We start from the raw sequence: 21,027 nt of genomic DNA on the forward strand, positions 1-21,027 counted from the left end.
TATCACATATATCGAGGAATGAAGAAATACAAACTACATACTATGCATTCGCAAAAAGAAAGCGAGTTTATTCATCAAGATATTATGTCATCTTTTTGTAACAGGAATAATTGAAAAATTCAGTCGGCAAATTTACATAAAGTTTTTAGAAAAAAGCCTAAGAAGTCTCACAATTACTACCTTTGCTTTCCTACGTTACATGTCCAATCCTTCCGAGCGAAACTCGAACTGTCGGCTTGTTATGAATGTGTCACAGAGTGCCTTCACAGGATAAGAGGTGAAAATTCGGATGTGCAGTATACGAGTAAACCGGTTCGCAGCCTCACAAAGGCAATTATCTCATATAGTGGTCGTAGTTTATTTTATCTACGTGATATAGGGAAAACGATATCGGCATTTTTGGTGATTAAAGCAAGAATGGCAGAGCAGGCAGGAAAATGGAACAGATAAACAGAACTTATTTCGATCAAATGGCATTTTAGTTAGACCACTTTCTCCGCGGGTTTGCGACTCAATGTGACGTAAGAATGAACAGTCGTGAGTTTGAACTTTGTAATTTTTTGTCGTTGCGAGATTCGTTATTGTAGACTACCAAAGAAACCAATGTAACTTGGTTTTTTGATAAACCAATTACCTAAAGTTTGCATGATTCACTCCAGGTGGATGCCAAATACAACTTTCACATTTATATTTGAAATATAGTTGCCAAATATAATTTTTATATTTTTCAAGTCATTAATACGTCAAAAACTTCGATACAAGTGAACTTTTCTTTAAATTGAACTTGAGACCAAAATAGATATCTAATAAAAAATACTTTACGGTGATTATAATTTCTCGTTGACAAAGGAACTATCAAGCTACTGTCATGCAAAATTGTGAACGAGTATATGCAAATGTCACTCTAATTTTGATCGCTATGTCAATGAAATTACACTGGCGCTCTCGCTTGATCACTCAAAGCGACTACACGCGAAACGAGCATGCAGAGGCATTCAGCTGCAATGAAGGAAAAAGAGAGAGGTGTGCAGTTCAGTGAACTCGCGAATGAGGATTTCAGGTTCAAGGCCGAAGCGGCAACTCGTCTAGACGATCTTGGTTGAAGTTTCTTATTCTCACGGGAAGTGACTAAAGTCAGACGCTTTTCTATTTCATTGTTCTTTTCTTTACGTTTACAGAGGACCTGTCTTGAATCGCGATTCATTTTTAGTATTTTATTGCTTCGATATTCAAATTTTGCGCTTTCAATTTAAGTCGACAATGTTGATTTGCGTAAACCTGCGACAGTTCTTTTATTATACAAATGGTTAGTTTGTGGTCTGTGGTCCTGCGTGTTTCGAAATCGTGCTATATAGTGTAAGTCAGGATAAAACCTCTGTGAAAACGTTATTCGCGGTCGCGTCAAACGAAAACAAAAAGCTACGAAATGTCTTGTGACTCCACGCTGAAAAGTGCAAGACTCGAGGGCTTTTGTAAGATATTTTTGCTTGCTATCGCGAGAGTACGAAATGAGCATCACAATAGAATACTACATCGAGTGAAATATTGCGCAGTTTTACAAAACATTCGTCTCTTACACGATCGCTTTTTGATTACATATTTTGAGCTCCGCATCAACAAGGTTACGGACTAATTATGTCCGTCGTCTCCTAAGATTTTTGTCGTCAGTCGAGCAGCTAAGTATGCCAGAACTTCCTGTGACGTTTCTCCATGACTAAATTACCATCAGTTTTGTAAACTTTTCTTTTCTCGTAAAACTTTTTTTAAGAACTTATTGCCTTCGCAAATGAAAATGTATTTATCTTTCAAAAATGGAAAATTAAAAAGCTTTCAAGCGGAAATTTTGTAAACGAGAAATTTGGATTAATGATAATTAGGAGCCATTGGCTACCAAACTTTTACGTTGAATTTCATCATACGTAATAAGTAGTTTCTATACCAGCAACTTTTGCTACTTCAAACCTTACACTTTGATTTCATTCGCGGCATTAAAAAATTGCGTATTACAGGTCGAGCGTGTCTCGCGTAGAAGCATCCCAGAAAATTGTATCGTCATCGACATTAACGTTTTTCATCGCTTCGATGAACATTTTCTTTACTGTCGGCAAAGGGAGTGCATACCTTTCCAATCGAAGCGAGGATCGTATCGTTAGTGCAATTAGAAAGAGAAAACGCAAAAAGGAAAAGAAAATCGTTCGCAACTGCGTTTCGTACTCAACGGCATAGGTCTTGGCGAAGCTCCAAGTTAATTTTTCAGAGTACAGCGACAACTTGATCTTTCCATCGACAAATATGACACGCTTCGCGCGCGAGATTCGAATCGCTGCCAAGCGATTACGCTTCAACGAGCTCGATAAACGCTATGGTCACTTAACTCGACGTTATTACCACACCTCACGATTGTATACCTGTACACTGCACCGTAGACTTTCTAAGAAGTCTTCGATCAGGGCTGCTGAATCACAATCGAAGTCTTTCGTGTATCGGATAGATCGTTATGGAAGCATCGTTACTTTTTGCCAGCCATCGGCCAGATTTTATTGTAGCGATACTTGTGTCCATTATTTCGGTATATCTTTTTTATGCTCTGTGATTAATGAACATTTAATTAAAGTTTAATTCGAAATTCAAGTAGCTGACGTTGCGATTTGACACTGAACCTTTTATTCGCTGGCGATTGTCGGTGTTTCTATGAAAATTATAAACTTTATCTGTCTACCAGGGGTATAATTTAAATGTTTGCAGTATCTGTTTATAATCAATCGTTGGTATGTCAGTTAGTCTGTTCATTATCGCTTGTATTAAAATTCACATTTTTTTTATGACTTTTATTGCATACACTTTATATTTGCTTCTTACACTTTATTAAGTAATACATCAATTAATTCATATATTTCCCAAATTAGTCGTGTATTTTTTTAATACTCCCATCTTGTTAAGAAACGCATTATCAATTCCTGAATAATCTTCCATGAAGATGATTAAAACCAATTTGCGATGTACTTCGGTCTCATCTGCACTGATAAATTCAAGATGACAATTACAGAAACTTATAAACTTCTTGGAAAAATTGGCTAAATCATAGATGATTGGTTTTTAATTAATACCTGTCTTGCAAGTGTTGATCTAAAAATCACTTTTATTAGCGAGGAATATACATTTTCGCTAGCTAAAATTTGCATCGGATAAAAATCTCACACGTTACGAAGGGAAGCTCTTCCGTCGTCGCGCAGCCTTTCTTACAATAGCCATTATCATTTGACATCACCCAAAAAGTCAAGTATCAGTCGCATAGCCTTAGCAGGTAAAATTCTAAGATCCGTAAAGCAAGCGCATGAGTGCAGCAAACCAGCAGCCGCGAGAATTCATAAGACAAACCATACCTGTTGACTGCGTTCAAGTAAGACAAGCATCGGGGAATGGAGCACTCTTCGTAGTTCCTTTGGATCGCGCGTATGACCTCCGACGCGGCATACTTGGCCGGCACTGCGCTGAACAAGTACGGAAATCTAAAAGCAATCTGCGTGCATCATCCGAATCGTAAATGCGAAAGCGACGCACGGGAATTGGTTGTACCGGAATTTTGGGTCTTTGGCAAGATCCGTGTCGACGTAAAACGGATAAATCGTGGTGAACTGTATGTTCGAGCTCTTCTTCGTTGCCCGAAGCTCTTCGCAAAGTCCCTCCATCAAACCTACGAAATCACATTTCCAATTCAGAAAGAAACCTATTGTTCCGCTAGCGCTGCACGTAATTCACCTTTCAATGCAAACTTTGACGAGCAATAAGGAACTTTGTACGCTACGCCGTAGAAACCGCACGAACTACTCATTGAAACAATGTGGCCTTTATTGTTGTGCAGCATCGTTGGCAAAAACGTGTGTATCGTCTACGTGCACATGACTTATGTTATTGAACGTAATCCAGTGGGATAATCCGTAGAATGTTTTGTTCTCTTTCACATTTTCATTATATGAAAATTACGAGCTTATTATCGAGACTAGAATAGAAATGAAAGTTTTGCGTAACCGCGCTTTAAGTACCAGGGTAGATCAATAAGCACCCGAGTTTAAAAATAAATGGGTGACAGATTAGTAGACATTACGATCGTGCACCGTCGCCTGTTAACGCCGCATAAAGTTTCAAAATGATTTATAAGCTGGAATTTTTCGAAACGATGGAAGAGGGGCAACGTTGATCCGTAATTGGTTTTTTTTTTACTTTTTCACTTTTGGAAGGCAAGATGTTAATAACCTCGAGATAATACAGTAAAAATCGAATACCCAAAACTGCGACAGTACGTTGACGTGAAAAATCCTTTCGATGTCGTCATCCTTGTGCTCGATAAATGGTTTGTGCATCAATATTGCAGCGCTATTAATTAAAATGCTAATTTCTGGTATACCAGCTTGTTTCATCAGTTGGGCAGCTTCTTGAACCATACTGTATTTAGATACGTCCACCATAAATCCATGCGCCTTGTTTAAACAATTGGAAATAGTAAAATACCGTGCAGCTTCAATACGTCAATTATGGCAGATAAAAACATTAGGGCAAGTCCGAAAATTCGCTCTTAAAATAAATATCGCTCGAGATGGTCGATTATTCAATATCGATAATAATGGAAATTTAGTCTTCTTTCAAATCCGAATGGGATTAAAAAATTCTGCGTTGAAACAATGGTCAATTTATGACTTCAAAGGGGCTCATCATTATACAGAAAGTTACTCTGTACTGAGGAATAAAGATTTTAAGCATTTTTTAAGCATACAATTTTTTCGAGATTTTGTGATTCGTGTTTCATTATTTACACTTTAAGTCACTGTGCGATCATAATAGTAAATTAAATTCGTCCCAATGCTTGAAGAATTAAAAAAATGCAGTATACTTGATAAAATATGATGCTAAAATCGTTCAACTTGTAACGTTGAGATTTAACTCGATATCTCTTTTAATATGAATTTATTATTAACAACTGACGTCAGACTTATATCGAATATTAGTACACACGTATGTTACATCGAATAAATAAACTATTATATTTAAACTAATAACGAATATGTTACCTCGTGAAAAATCAAATATGAGTCAATGGACCAATTATAATTACCTCACCACCATCTCTGGCAATAAAACTTATAGTTTCTCGATTGGCGTTAGCGTCACAATCCCAGCAAACGACAATGCAACCGAGGGCTGCCAGTTGCACTGCAAGTTCACGCCCAATTCCATGACCTGCGCCTGTGATCTGTTGATATTCGAAGACTGATTATAATACTTTCATTATGGCAAGAAATGAAGAGAGGAGTAATCTAGGTTCCAATTTATCTCTCAGATTTAACTCTATCTCTCTCTCTCTCTCTCTCTCTCTCTCTCTCTGTCTCTCGCTCTAACACACACGCGCGCGCACACATACACAGTTTGCCTGTACATTTTCACGGAAATTGATTGATTGAGAAAATTACTTGTCAGTCTGATTGAATAAATTGGACATAGATTGGAGTTTTCATTTCAGATGAAAGATTATCGTTAGGTCGATCGCCAGTCGACATTGCTAATGGCGTTTGTTCGCATTTGACGCAAAAGCCTCGCGATCGTCTGTCATGAAAATTAGACGTCGGAAATCCTCGTTCGCGTCGTAAAATCAAACGTTTAATTGCAATCGCATAAAGTCGCACAAAAGTAAACTCACTAAAACAGTCTCGCCGAGCAGCCGCTTCTTCCACGGTGGCACAACAAGTCTTACGGAAGCGGCGATCACCGCGAGCATGACTTTCGCGGACAACATCATCAAGTCGCGAGCCAAGCATAGCGCAGGCACGAAAAACCGGCTAATCCTTTTTCCACGCCGAAGCGATGACGTTAGCGGAGTTGAGGTACGGCTGATCAGACAATCGTTCATTTTTCATACGCGCTCGCGCTTCATTCGCCATGTGAATCGTTACGCGAGGTTATAGCTTCCAACGCGCAAAAAATAATTGAGAGTCGTGGATGAGTCAAAATTATTTTAACAATTTCGTGACTCATAAAAGAGGGCTTCACGTGATAATAACAGCGCAAACTTGATTACGCAACACGCAGTGCGTGTAATTTTCTGATGTCAAATGATTTCCTAATGAACAAGGAAACATTTTTCTCGTAAATTTTCGATTTTTTTGAATAAGAGAAACACACGGAGAAACGACATTCCTTGTGTACCTTCTTTTGTAATACTATCGTCATTTTCTATACCATTTTTTGTATAAGAAGGGTTAATAAATTTATAACTAAAAAATTGTATTGTATTATTCTTTTATTTTATTGATTGGCAATCAGGTTTATTTAGGTATGAGGGAAGTGTACATCGACGTGTTAGTTACAAACAAAACGCATACAAAATATTACTAAAAAATTGTAAGCGCTAGGGCGTAGAGATATATTCTCCATTAGTTTTCTTTTCTATAGTCTATCGCATTAAACGTCGAACAAGACTTTCTTAAATTCGGTTGGACTTACTCGTCGAACACTTAGTCACTGTTTACTGGTTGATAGTGTCCAACTACACAGCAAACCAGTATGACGAAAAAATTATTAATGTCCATCCGATGAAATAATAAGTAGCACAATCTTCGTGAGCTCGCCGGAGCACTACAGCATGTATTACATTAATCAGTGTTACAATCAACTTTCTTATGTAATTAACTTCTTATACCAGAGTGTCAATAATTCGTAAAATTATAGAGTGAAGAGTGCAATGTAATAAAATTTACCGAAATATAAATAAATGTTTTTGTTAATTATGGAGATTAAAAATAAACTGAGTTATCCGATAAGAATGTCCTTTTCATTTTGGAGTATTATAATTTTAATTAATGCTGCTACGATTAAATTATAATTATCAATAACAGAAAAATAGATGGTTGATTAAGTTGGCACTAGATGGCAGCCGTGGCTTTGAGCTAGCCGTAGGTTTTGAATTACATGGAAGAATGGAACGGCGTGGTGCATCGGCATTCGATTCGGCGTCTCGGTAATGAGAACACACGTGCTGTGTGTTTGTATTAAGTATATTGTTATTATTTTTAAATGAAAAGCTGAGTGGTTATTTTAAAAAATTTTCAAAATGTTAGTTCTTTTCGAAACTCCGGCTGGTTATGCCATTTTCAAGGTCAGTGGTACAATATTTTCATATCTTTTCCTTCACTTAACCCTAAATAATGCACACGTGTTCCTTTGTATAGCATAATTTTATATTCCTTTTATAAATGAATTATTAGCAAAGTCGGCTATTGTTATTAGATTAAAATATACCATACGTAATAATGGTTGATGTTGTTTTATTATTGCAGCTGTTGGACGAAAATAAACTTTCGAAGTCAGATAACCTTTATCTTGACTTTGAAACCCCTGAAAGAGCTGGTAAAGTGTAAGTAAAAACAAAATGTCAATTTATTAAAAAATAAAAGAAAACAAATATTCTTTTCAATTATAATTAACATACTTTTTCTAGTCTAAAGCTAAAACATTTTGAAAAGTTTGCTGATACTACAGAAGCTCTTGCTGCCACGACTGCAGCAGTCGAAGGCAAATTATGCAAATCTCTGAAAAAATTGCTCAAAAGGCAATGTTCCGAAGTCCAGGAGCAACTAGCTGTGGCAGATGCCAAGCTTGGAAATGCAATAAAAGCAAAATTAAATTTGGCATGTTTGAGCAATAGTTCAGTACAAGAACTTATGAGGTGCATTCGCACACAATTAGATAGCTTATTAGTTGGCTTACCAAAAAAAGAAATGGCTGCTATGGCTTTAGGCTTAGCCCACAGTCTTTCTAGGTATAAACTAAAATTTTCTCCAGATAAAATTGATACTATGATCGTCCAAGCTGTCAGTCTTCTGGATGATCTTGACAAGGAACTGAACAATTATGTTATGAGATGCAGAGAATGGTTAGTATTAGGTTTCGATGAACTTAGTAGTGTCAAATTTAATCGCTGTTGTTTATTGAATATTTTTTTGATTTTAGGTATGGTTGGCATTTTCCTGAATTAGGAAAAATTATTGCAGATAATACTGCTTTCGTAAAGGCAGTAAAACTGATTGGAACGAGGGAAAATGCAGTCACCTCGGATTTTTCTGATATTCTGTCAGAGGAAGTTGAAGAAAAGGTTAAATGTGCTGCTGAGACATCGATGGGAACAGAAATTTCCCATGATGATATTATCAATATTCAACAGTTGTGTGATCAGGTAAATGCAGTAATTGAGTTTGATGTACGAGCAATAACACGAGACATTATTCTAACTTATTAATTATATTTTAGGTGATTGAAATTTCTACGTATAGAGCACAGCTATACGATTACCTAAAAACACGAATGATGGCCATGGCTCCAAATCTCACAGTCCTTGTAGGTGATTTGGTTGGAGCTCGTCTGATTTCTCATGCTGGTTCTCTCATCAATCTGGCCAAACATCCAGCTTCCACTTTACAAATCCTGGGTGCTGAAAAAGCTCTATTCCGAGCCCTCAAAACCAAAAAAGACACGCCAAAGTACGGTCTTATTTACCATTCACAAATCGTTGGTCAGGTAAGCTGTATTTAAATTTTTAAGATTTTTCATAATCATTCAATCTATATTGCTTATTCATATTTGTAATGTGTTTTGCTAGGCTACGACGCGAAATAAAGGTAAAATTTCGCGTATGCTAGCAGCCAAAGCTGCACTTTGTACGAGGGTAGATGCTCTCGGCGAAGACGCCGATTTTGAATTGGGAGCCGAACATCGAGTCAAACTCGAAAATCGGCTCAGGTTACTTGAGGAAGGTAACCTGAGAAAATTGAGCGGCACCGCTAAAGCTAAAGCTAAATTTGAAAAGTTTCATTGTAAAAGCGAGATACTCGAGTATCCTGCTTCTGCTGATACGACATTACCAGCTGGAAAGAGAAAGTATTCACAAATTCAGGAGAAGCCACTAATTGAAGAAGTTGGTGACATTGAGACTTTTGAAGCTCCCAAGAAGAAGAAAAAGAAAAACGAAACTGAAATGGAAGTCGAAGTTGAAGTTAAAGTAGAAGAAGCCGAGGAAAACATACCTCAGAAGAAAAAGAAGAAGAAGGCCAAGCAAGAGACTGCTGAAGAGGAGGCTCAGGAGCTTGAGGAAACTGTGATGGAAATTGAAGGTGGAGAAGGTTAGTATTTTTCATAATAAAAATTTAATTTTATCATAAAAAAAATGTTAGTCATTTTTAAAGAGTTATTCTATTTTTTTTAATTTTTTTTATTTTTCAATATTTTTCTAAGCTCATCGAAAAACAGTCAATTCAATAATTTTGCGAAATTCAGGAGCAAAGAAATAAGAAAGTGACACCTAAATACTATAAATAAAAATTATCTCCGCTCAATTTATTAATGACAACGTTTCGCTACTTTGTCTTCCAATCTCATCAGGTCCTTTATTCAAAATAAATCAAAACGTTATGCAATTTTATTTATAGTATTTTTGTGTCACTCTCTTATTTCTTTTCTCCAGAATATCGCCAGATTTAATATGATCGAGAGTAATAATATCGTTAATTCAATGATTTGTCTTTGACCATTCACTGAAATATGAATAATCAATTCCAGAAGGCAAGAAAAAGAAGAAAAAAAAGAAGAAGAACCGTTTAGAAGAGGCCGAGACCAGCCAACTAGAAGTTGAAGAGCAAGATCCTACAGTAATAGAAGAAACAGTACCTGGAGAAAAGAAAAAGAAGAAAAAGAACAAATCTCTATCAACGATGGATTAACATATAGATTTATCATGTAATATAGTTTTGTATATAACTTCTTATATTAACGACTGTGATTCTTATAAGATTGACGAAAAATCAAGTTCTTGAGAATGACCATATTTTCTGTAATTTAAGACATTTTTTCAATAGTGTTGAGTACTTTATTTTTCAAAACTATGTAAATTATACCCATATTGTATAAATAATACACTCAATTTTTTTTGATTAATAGAAAAATACGTAGAAGCGACATATCTTGTGTACTTTCTTTTGTAATACTATCGTCATTTTCTATACGATGTTTTGTATGAAGGATTAATAAATTCATAATTAAAAAATTGTATAGTATTATTCTTTTATTTTATTGTTTAGCAATCAGGTTTATTTAGGCATGAGGGAAATGTACATCGACGTGTTAGTTACAAACGAAATGCATACAAAATTTTACTAATAAATTGTATGGTGCTAGGGCGTAGAGGTATATTTTCCATTAATTTTCTTTTTTGTAGTCTATCGCATCAAACGTCGAATAAGACTTTCTTAAATTTGGTTGAACGTTCTCGTCGAACACTTAGTCATTGTTTACTGGTTGATAGTGTTCAACTACATAGCAAACCAGTATGACGAAAAAATTATTAATGTCCATCCGATGAAATAATAAGTAGCACAGTCTTCGTGAGCTTGTCGAAGCACTATAGCGAGTATTAAATTAATCAGCGTTACAATCATTTTTCTTATATAATTAACTTCTTATACCAAAGTGTTAATAATTCGTAAAATTATAAACAGTGAAAAGTGCAATTTTAGATGGTGCATTGTATAGTGTATAAACTAAATTCTAAGATGAAAATTGCACAAAAACCTGGTTTCCCGTCTATATTAATGCTTGGTGAACAAAACAACTATTAACGAAATGAATTAATAGTAGTGGAAGCCTGCATTAATTACTGTAGTTAAAGTTTAGTGTTGTTAGATTCTAAGTTAAAACCAAACGCGATGTTACGCATACAGAAGTTCATGTAGTAGATTTCAATGATTTTTCTTAATTCAAATTCATGATCATGTAAATTTAGTATAAATTTAATTAAAATTCTTTGCAAGAAGGGCTTTCAATAATGTTTAATTAAAAAGTTTTTCTAACTTTTCACTTAAAAATTTTATTACAGACCTATGAAGTACTAACATTTGAATAAATAAAATGGTTGTTTATAAAATTTTGTACTGTACATTATTAAAAAACAACATAAACTAATTTATTTCGATTGTATTGTAAACCCTTCTTAAAACCTAAAATTCTTCATAATGCTAAATTAACTATTTTCTTACTTAACACACATCACAGATTTACATACATGCAAAACACATAGAAAATTTTAATACCGTTGCAAGAAAAAAAAACAACGCAAATGCAGTGCCTTGAATTTTTTATGTACGTCGTTTGATTTACAATAAATCAAATTCAACTCGCTACAGCACATTGTTGATAAAATTGGAATTCAATTTCAATCTATGTAGTTTAATTATGATATATCATTAAATTCTTTAATTTTTTTATGCGCATATTCGACCGTCTTTTTTAAAACGATAATATATAACTTCTAATTCTTCATATTTTTTGTTAAATAAATGTTCATAAACTGGATTGTCACTTGAAAATTGACGCAATCCTTTCAGTTCAATAATGTATTTCAGGTAAATCAAAATATATTAGTATTATGTAATTATATATATATTTATATATATATATATATATATATAAATTAGTTCATTTACTTTTTTGCATCAACTAAATTTGTACAAAAATGACTGAGTTCGCATAGTACACAAATTAAGCGTTGACTTACTGTCAAATAATTTGTAATATCTACATTACTTGTTACGTAAAACTTTTTCCGATTTAAAGAGTCATCAGTCGGCCTTTTCGAATTTCATAAGCTTGCAAAAACGTCTGAAGAGACGCAGCACATTGTTTCCTTGCAAACTTCATGTCTTGATTGCAACATAGAAGTACTTGCCAGCACATCACTTTTCATCTTATATCAAAGTTAATAAGATGCCTACATGTCTGCTGACTCGCATAAGGCGCATAGAAATTATTTCGAAAGAATCATCAATTTATAGAGCAACGTAAATTTAACTAATGACGTATTGAAATAAATGGAGTATACACATTGCAGTGTAGTTGACTTATAGTTTAAAACCTAATAATTGTCACTACTCCGAGATCAGCTTTTAAAAAATTAAAGTTAATTTTTTCTTCTTAACACTAAATTACAATTGATTTTTGTATACGTTTTATAAAAAAACAAAATGTATTTACATTGCTATATACATTGTAACTTGCTTTTTCGAAATAGTTTCGTAATAATTATTTTTTTCTTCGTAATCCGAAGTTTTTTTTCCACTATTCAAAATAAAAAATTAATGTTCCTAGAAAGTTTGCCAACATGTACCCAAAATTTAAATAAATACGTGCAGTAAATATTTTCTCAAGGACTTAAAAAATAACAAAAATCGCCGTACAAAAAAAAAAGAAAAAATATTGCACAGATGATTTGTTATGCTGCAGGCTGTGCATAAGGGAACTAACAAAAAAAATCACGTAATTGAAGAAGTATCAATGGTTGTGTATGGTCTTAATATATTTGTCTGTGTATGTATATATATATAATATATTATATTTATATATATATATTTATAATATATAATTTATACATTTATATTCAAAGGAATTTCAACATAGATTTGGTCAATTTTTCGAAAGTTAGCTTTCCGGAGTTGTTTTTTTTAAATAACGCCATTTAGTACTGACTCTAAAAAATAAATATTTAGAAAAAAAATTTTCAAGCATGTAAAGTTTACGAAAAGATTTAAATTTACTTAGAAAATAGGTTAAATGTATAGAAATAAATAAGAACTATACTTTCCAAAGAAACTTCTCTCAATACAAATTTCCCCCCTTATCGCAATTTAATCTTTGGCTTTGAATTTTGAGAAACTAGTCCATTTCTCATACTTAAGAGAATTTTTTTTAAATAACAACAAAATAATATATAATCCACTTATCAAAAAAATGAAATTGATACAATAAGTCCGAAAAGCTAATTTTACGGCCTGTACCAAATCATGATAAAACACCCCGCAATTAGTGAGTGAAATTTTTTGTTTCCCCATCAAGATACCGATTGTGTTCTAGCTATTTACAGAGAATAGAACAACGAAAATTGTTCCGTCACACACACGCGTTTTTGCTGTCTTTTGACTTTATCGGATACTTGTGAAAAGGTTCAGTACCGATTTGTTTTCCTTCTGGCTTCGGGCTTTGCTAAAGACATTCCAAAAGCGTAAAGTCTCATCACCAGCTCCTGTCACTATCGCCTCACCGTCTGGAGACATCGCTAAATAGAGCACTCGATAAGAGTGTCCTGTCAATTTGGCTACTTGTGTCAGGCTTGGGTACTTCCAAACGAGGATTTGGTTTTGTGAGTAGCCGTGTGTGCTTACCAGCTCTGAGCTGTGCTTACTCCAGGCCAAATTGCACACCTGTAACAGTAAAAATGAAATTTTACAGTGAAATTTTTTTGTAAAAAATTGGAATTATGCATATATTTTAACGAATAGGTTTGCTATCTCAGTAAGTAGACTATTTTCGGTTGATGAAAAAATGGGAATTGAGAAAACATCAAATGTGGTTTTTGTGGTCACGAAGTTAGAGCTATCTCTTTGGTTTATTTGATTTAATATAAGAAATAAAAAAAATCGTTAAAAATATTATCTGCTTCCTCAACACAGTACTACATAGAATCTTTACTGGTATCTTGAAGCTTATTTATTAATTGAATATCCAGTCTATAAACCTACTTGTGACCCCGTATCAACGCTCTGCATCGGCTGACCAGTGAGTGTATTCCAAAATCTGATACATCTATCTGCAGTGCCGCCACCAGACGCCAAAAGTCCATGGTGATGAGGCGACCAAGCAATAGCTTTGACAGCAGCTACGTGCTCGGTATACGTTTGAACCGGTGTGATTGAGTGGAGATTCCAGACGTAAAGCCGATTGTCGTTACCACCACTTGCTAAATACTGGTTATCGGGTGACCACTTCAAACCACAAACCTCTTGACGATGAGCTGATAATTTTCGTTGTGGTACGATACATGGTGTTCGCACGTCCCGTTGTATTATCATTCGGTCACGCGAACCTGACGATAGTACTTCACCGTTCCACGCCAAGGCTCCTACTCGTGCACTGTGCCCTACGAGTTTGTTGACCTGCAATAGAAAATACATATTAGAAACCTTTGATTAACTAAAGTTCGAGAGAATTATGTGACACGAGATCGTTTCAAGAATCCTTTGACAGGATGTAGTTGATGTGTCATCCTTGAGAAAATATTTCGGGTTAGTCGTGAAATGCCTATCAGCGGATGTGGATTTTTAGAGTAGTAATACATAGATTGCGCAATTTATCTAATATCAATACAAATTAAACATAAATGATCTGCCTATGAGTCACACGTTGGAAATAATAACTGAAACGTAGGAACGTTATAGTTAGATCATGAATAGATAAACTAAAACTTTTTCCCATAGTAAAATTCAACACGCGTGAAAAACATTTTAATCAAACTAAAATTGAAGTGGTTCTTTTCACTCGTACTATAGCAGAAGAATAGCGGGAAATGATTAAGAAGCAAGAATGATGATGAAAAGAGAGCGCGAAGGTCAACCCGTATCCAATTACGCAATAAGGGTCCGCCGCAATTAAACGACCTATTGCCCCCTCTTCCTTTAGAAAACTGCTTTATACCTGCTTGTTAGTCGTAACATCCCAGACTTGAATGTAACCATGGTGAGTACCTACGGCAACGAGATTACCCCTCTCATTCCAAGCAACAGAAGTCACACTGTTTTGATCCTGAGTTAAATCGCAAAGTCTCGTCACTTGACTCGTGCAAGCCGACCATAAATACACGCAGCTACCGAGTCCAACGCTCAACACATTTTGCGATGACCAGTCGACAAGATTTAAATAGAAATCGTCTTGTAGTTCGGGGGCGTCCAGCACTTTGAATGGTATCCGCGATATCTTTCTTGTCGCTTTCCTGGGCGACCGCAGCAATTTTTGACTTTTTGCGCTGAGCGGTGATAATGAGTATGGTGAACATTGATCCATCGACCTGTCTTTTGTTGGTGTCGTGAATTTGAAGAGATTTCTGCCTTGAACTGGAGAAAGGATTCTTCTTTCTTCGCTTTGACTTTTGACATCCTCTATACTAGCACCTGATTGCATAATCCATCATGAATTAGGGAATTTTGAAAATGGGATAATATTTGCTACAGATAATATTTGGTTTATAAATACCTAGCAATTCATTTTTCAATAAGCAGGAGTATGCAACTCCATCTCGGTTGCTCTCTCCATTATTTTCTCTCTTTTGTTTGCTAGCTGCATTATTTCTCTGTCCATCTGATATCATGGAGAAGGTAGTCTGCCAGTTGTTTCCCAATCGTGTTGGGATGAACCGATCAAAGCTATTGTTGTGCGATAGCTTTGTCGGAGAGTAGAAAATTGGAGCTGGCAAGGGATAGGTTTCCACATAGGGTGTGTGAACAACATGTGGATCACTATTTGTGGGCTTGAGCAGTCTTTTTTCATTATCTTGATACATTTTGTTAGCTTAACTTTGGTTTTTATTTACTTGTCTTAGTATTCTCTGTGAGAGAAAAATCACATAATCTTGAAGGTACTAAAAGTAAATATGATTTATGTTAGTTTTTGATTGGAAAAATATAAGTTGCTTATAAATATTTATGCTACAGGAGATACAATAGAGTAGGCCAACAAATTATTTCACTCTATTGTAACTTGTATCTACTGCTATTTTCAAAAACATGCAAGTCACAGTAACTTGTAGTGTTATAGTAGCGTTTGAAAAATTGATGAATTTTTTAGCAGCAAGTACTAGGTTGCAAAGAAAATAAATACATAAAGTAGTAACCTGCGGGCATTAAAGCCGTGCAAGAGATACATGCACGTTGCCACATATCAATAGATAAGACCGAACGAGAGTACATATTTGGAGTACCATTATCACGATTCGATAAGGAAAGAAAGCAAACGAATTCTTTCACTCCACACAATTATCAAAAGCACGGAAGCTTTCTCTGTCGTAATATATCACTAATGGAGCTTCTTTGGAAACTTTTGTAAGATTTCAAGCCTGACGAGATTGAACCTTGACTCACGTAGCCGTAATAACTCTTCACCCGCATATTTATGCGACGAGGAGGAGGAAAGAAGCAAAGTTCAAGAGCATGCTCCGAAAATAAAGTTCTCGCAAAGGTATACGTATCCTAACCTTACTTACTTCGGGGTGGGATCAGTCCAGCGATTTCATGTTTCTTGGTTGCGTTGCGTGTACGGATGGGTGTGCGATTCGCGAACGTCCACCGACGATGTTCCTCAGGACAAGTACGTGTAAGATAAAAAAACTGCAGCTGTGGGGGGTAATGGGAGTCAAGTCAGATATAGCGTATTGGTCGACCAGTGCTACCCACAAGCGACTCGCGACTGCTCGCGACTCGCGACGTCGCGAACGCTTGTGCTGGGGGCTTAGGCTCACGCCACACATACGCCAGCGGATACATACCAGTCACCACGTCCCCCACCTCGCTCGCTCTCACAAGATTAGCGCTTTTGTGTTTGCGCTTCGGGGATGGGCATAGGGAGCGTTCGCTTTTAAAGGACTCTGCGACTCTTGTTGTGCCAGCGTATACGCGCGATCGATAACAGGCAGGCCTTCCACGTCGTTGTGGACGTGGCTTCATTATGACGCGCTTTCCGTATGCCTGTGCGCGGACATATGCACTTTACACGAGTGGCATTTAAACGTGTAATGTGCATGCGGCGGGAGAGAGATGAATACTTAAGTCTATCACAGTACCTTTTGAATTCGGCACTGTGGCTCGTTCGGGCGTCGGATAAGTTACGATTCGGCGAAAACTTACTATATGACGAGGCATACACGTGTTTTTTTTATCTGTGTTACATTTTTAAATGCCCAGCTGCTGTGCGACTCTTTATTCCTTCGACTCTAGGAAGCGCGCGCTTATTCACGCTATGGTCAACAGTATGTCACTCCGGCCGTGCACTGACTTATCAATATATGTATATTTATATGCGGGTTTGAGACTGCCGACGAAGAGTAGCTGCAAAGTTCAACTCAAATATTATATGTGACGTGTTAAAATTCTGTGCTACGTCTTTCTCCAGTTTTATTGTATTTTTGAATACTGGTTGGAGCCTGGTGTTGTCACGCGCGCTTCTGAAACTGGCTTTTTTTTTTTTTTTTTAAATTAACGACGCGTGCGAAGTTTGTAAATTGGAAAAACAATATCTATCCGCATACTTTCCTAGAAGTTCCTGTGCGATATATAATTGACATTTCGCAGATAGTCTACCCGTATATTGCAGCACGGTTTTCGCAGCGACAGACCGCCATTATTGAGCTGTAAAAATACGCGTGCCTCGAAGTCGGCATTCAAACAAAATGTCATCTGTAAGTACGCGAAGTGCGTCGTAATTTGTCGATACGCCCTCTAAAACATTTACGAACGCTGACAAATAATAACAAGTAATTCATCATCGGTGCCACGTATAACTTTACGACACGCGCTGCTTTTACAGTCTTAAGTGGAATGATTCTAAAAAAAAAAAGTGTACGGCCGAGTATAGTAGTGTCTCGGTTGGATTGAGGAATCGTCGGTGTCGGTGGGTTCGTCGTCCATAGCGTGAAAAAAGAGCTTTCGAAACGTTAAACCGGATACTCGATTGTAAAGCCTGAATAAAAACGTCGAGCGTCGGTGCGCGGACGAGTCTCAAGCTGCATTTTGTACGCGGACGCTCGAGTGGCCGCTCGTCATCGAGGAACTCCAATGAAAGTGCCTGCCGTGAATGGCAATGGGCGAAGGTGGGCCGCGCTGTCGATCGCGGGTAAAGGGCCGCGCGGCCACGCGCAGAAAAGCCAGATCTTTTTTCCCAAGGCTAGGCGGGAGTATCGCGCGAGCGAGAAACTTTTTTGCCGGCGCGCGGCCCGAGCGAGAGCGCAGCCAGCGAGGAAGGGGAGGAAAGGAAGAAAAAAAAAAAAAAACCGATTCGCCTGCTGCCGGACATCTGTATGTAGGCTGCTCGCCGATGACGATGGGGAGGGGGAGGGGGGAGGTGAATGAATTACTCGCGATAGTACTACGTGCGTACTACTACGCCGGCGTGTGCGTACTACGAGGCGGCACGCATCGACTCCTCTCCTGGCGCGAGCTGCAAATACGCGATTCAAGTCGCGGAAAGAGTTCCCTGTATCTCCTGGCTCGGCATTTCGCCTCCTCCGCTATTTCAAGGCTGCGCCGTAATTTTCATTGCTCGCTTTCGGCAGCTCGTCAGCCTCGGCATTCGCCGCCCGCGCTTCGTGTATATTCCTACGATTTTCTCAGGCTGCTCTTTCGCAAACGATCGTCGTCGGCTGCCGCCGCAGGACGTTCCCTTGACACTCGAATCACAACGAAGAAAATGCTCTCCAGCGAGTGTGTGGCCGCAAGAGGCTATCCTCTTGAAAAGAGTGTCGATAAAACATGATTCACGCATACTCGAGCCGAGCGCTAACAGAAGGATTTTCTCGAAATTACAATGTTTACGATCGAAGGTTGATAAACAGCCGATTACGTTTGTTTTTTATGCATCGACAGGCAAGACCGTGTCCCCAGTGAAATTGAACTACGCTTTGCAGGCGCGTAAATCGCAAAGCCAGCGACTCGCGCATGGAAATGACTCGCTAAAGCATTGTCTCGGGCGAGACTTATCAACGCTCCTCTATCTCTTCGGAGTAACGAGCTGGCGCTTTCTCACGAGGGCACGCGGCGCGACACGCCCTGACGGAACAATTACATAGCGAACGCGCTTCCGTGTGCGCATCGCCGTTGAAAAAGAAAAGAACTCGGGATCGCGAATGTACTTCCTCGTGCCGCGATCGTCGTTGGTCATTACCGCGGCATCAGCGAATCGAAATGCAACGAGTGCGAGAGCTCGGCGCGACGAGAAAAAGAGAGAGAGGGGGGGGGCGAAAGTACAAGAAAAGTTTCCACGCCGATTCTCGTAGTCGCGATGCCCAAAACGCGACGCGAAGGAAACGAACAGCTAGTTCCTGTGCTCGAAAAAGGCCCACGAACGTCGTCGAGCCCATCTTGGCTCTCACACTCTCTCTCTCTCTCTCTCTCTATACCTCTCGCTAGGCGTACACTTATACGTGCCGCGAGTTCCAAGAGCGTAGCCCTAAAGGATGCCCCCCCTTCGCGCGCGCGAGCATTTCATTTTTAGATCGTTGACCTATTACGCACACCTCGAGCGCGCGAGATAAGATACCGAGGCCCTCTCGATCCGCTTTTTTCCTTTCATTGCACGGGCATTTTCCCATGCGGCCCGGATCGTCTGCTCGGCCGTGTAGACGGAAAATCGTGAAAAGCAAACGGCGGCGCGATAAGATTACGCGAACGGCTCGCGCGGCGCGACGAAGCTAAGCTCCCGTACAATGGACGCGCGGCGAGGAAAGAGACGAGACATGCTAATGCGGAGGACTGCGCGCGCTCATTTCCCTTTGAAATTCGCTGGCCAGGCCGTCGAGCGCGTATCCCTGACTCACCGAGAGCAGCCGCCTCGCGCCCGACGCGGGCGACTTTCACCTCTTGCACGCGCTTTTCCGCTCCGGGGGACTGCGCGCCCGCGAGGCCTCGCGTTGAAAAAGCGCTCTGCCGCGAGGCGCAGGTCAGCGGAAACAGGTTGCGCCGCGACGCCGGCAAGCCCGTGAAAAATCGACTGGAGGCTCGTATCTCGCCCGCGATGGAAAAGTCAAACAGAGACTCGCCGCGGTCTTCGCCTCGTCCGACGAACGTTCTTTTTTAGATTATTTTTCGGTCTCGGAGTGATATTCGGATTGCGCGTGGACGGAACAGCGCTTACCCGCGAGTTTGTTTTGTTTCCGGCGAACGTGTCCCATCCAGTGATTTCGCCATTTTCTTATGAGAGTCCAGCCGATTCAGCTTAATTACCTCTGAGTAGCTACATTCGACCAAGCGGATTTGAAGCATTTTAATTTTTCGCGAGGAAAAAAAAAAAGACGAGAAAAGGGGAAACAAAAGGGGAAAAAAAATGAAAATGAATTCTCGATGCTAATTTCGCAAAACTATTTGTCAGTATCGCAACAGATAATTAATGGAACGAAAGTTGGAACGCGTGCGACATTAACGTTTGAAAACGCGATGGATTTTTAAAAAATTCGACTTCTCTCTTTGAATAATCACTTTTATCGTCTTGCCAAAACCAGTTTGTTGCAAATTGTTTTTTCCTTCGACATTGACGTCTTAACCAAATATATATACGGACATTATACATAACTGTCCGCGTAAGATAATCGTTTGAGTAAATGTCTATTTATGTCCACGCAAGATGCGCGTCCGACGCCTGCCCGGGATTATCGATTTTTGCATTAGTCCTCCTCCAAACGCTTCTTTCTCGTATCGCTAATGATAATTTCAGTAGAATTCCATTTCTGTATATATAGGTGCGCGTAACGTCATCCGGCAGTCCGCGCTCTCTATATCGAGGCGTATCATTTGCATTAGGCACTTTAAATCTCATTCGAATTGCGTCGAAAACTTTACCGCCACTGAGCGCTAGCAGTCGCGACTCCGAAGGATGTTTTTTAGAAAGCGTAAGTTAAACTTTTCCCTATGCAGTCCAGAAAGGAGATAAAGAAAAACTGGTTCCCCGCGAGAGGAATTATTATTGGAACGTCCAATGGTATCTATTATACGAAGGATTAGGAAAAAGAAACGCATTATGCACCTTCATCATAGCACGAATTCCTATCGCTGACGCGCAGGCTTTTCCATCGCTTTCATTATTCGTTTGTTTCACGGCAAATGCTGCACTTCTCATCTCGGCTACGGAGTTTCCGAGAGTTCCGTTGCGAACGAGTCACGTATATGTATATTTTTTTTTTTTTTGGTTCGTACGTGCTGTTGCGTACTGCGATTTTATTCTAAATCTAATGTGTAGATTGTGGGAGAAATTTTTTTGGCCATGACGATACCTCTTGTCTTACAACTCCATTTTTTTAAGGTCTAGATATGCGAATATTCAGTGTATTACTCACAGAAATACGATTTTCAATAAACCATCGTGATGTTTGCCTTTCTCGGCAGTCTAAGCAATGTTTTCATA

General features: G+C 38.4%; 3 protein-coding genes across 4 annotated transcripts; 1 reads left to right on the forward strand and 2 right to left on the reverse strand.

Annotated features, from left to right (window-relative positions):
- Window positions 1-2,995: 2,995 nt before the first annotated feature.
- Window positions 2,996-5,902, reverse strand: LOC131668401 (estradiol 17-beta-dehydrogenase 11-like). Its single transcript, XM_058942515.1, has 8 exons — window positions 5,693-5,902; window positions 5,111-5,248; window positions 4,284-4,478; window positions 3,760-3,889; window positions 3,577-3,694; window positions 3,384-3,509; window positions 3,108-3,312; window positions 2,996-3,019 (listed from the first exon to the last, which is right to left on the reverse strand). The coding sequence occupies exons 1-7, from the start codon at window positions 5,900-5,902 to the stop codon at window positions 3,255-3,257; spliced, it is 975 nt and encodes a 324-aa protein (XP_058798498.1). The 3' UTR covers window positions 2,996-3,019; window positions 3,108-3,254.
- Window positions 5,903-6,951: 1,049 nt separating this feature from the next.
- LOC131668405 (nucleolar protein 58-like) lies at window positions 6,952-10,041 on the forward strand. Its single transcript, XM_058942519.1, has 7 exons — window positions 6,952-7,147; window positions 7,329-7,405; window positions 7,490-7,924; window positions 8,002-8,224; window positions 8,299-8,565; window positions 8,648-9,167; window positions 9,604-10,041. Exons 1-7 carry the CDS (start codon window positions 7,103-7,105, stop codon window positions 9,762-9,764), a joined length of 1,728 nt encoding a protein of 575 aa, XP_058798502.1. The 5' UTR covers window positions 6,952-7,102; the 3' UTR covers window positions 9,765-10,041.
- A 2,449-nt stretch (window positions 10,042-12,490) lies between these two features.
- LOC131668406 (fizzy-related protein homolog) lies at window positions 12,491-16,524 on the reverse strand. 2 transcript variants are annotated; one of them, XM_058942522.1, is made up of 6 exons: window positions 16,406-16,524; window positions 16,124-16,253; window positions 15,118-15,502; window positions 14,563-15,035; window positions 13,611-14,024; window positions 12,491-13,292 (listed from the first exon to the last, which is right to left on the reverse strand). In XM_058942522.1, the coding sequence occupies exons 3-6, from the start codon at window positions 15,422-15,424 to the stop codon at window positions 13,014-13,016; spliced, it is 1,473 nt and encodes a 490-aa protein (XP_058798505.1). In that variant the 5' UTR covers window positions 15,425-15,502; window positions 16,124-16,253; window positions 16,406-16,524; the 3' UTR covers window positions 12,491-13,013. The 2 variants fall into 2 exon arrangements, with proteins under 2 accessions (XP_058798505.1, XP_058798503.1); XM_058942520.1 differs by lacking the exon at window positions 16,406-16,524 and having other exon boundaries at window positions 16,124-16,336.
- Window positions 16,525-21,027: the final 4,503 nt, after the last annotated feature.

This window comes from Phymastichus coffea, unplaced genomic scaffold (assembly GCF_024137745.1).
Source record: "Phymastichus coffea isolate CEN01 unplaced genomic scaffold, Cenicafe_Pcof_1.1 PCOF00077, whole genome shotgun sequence".
NCBI classification, from domain to species: domain Eukaryota; kingdom Metazoa; phylum Arthropoda; class Insecta; order Hymenoptera; family Eulophidae; genus Phymastichus; species Phymastichus coffea.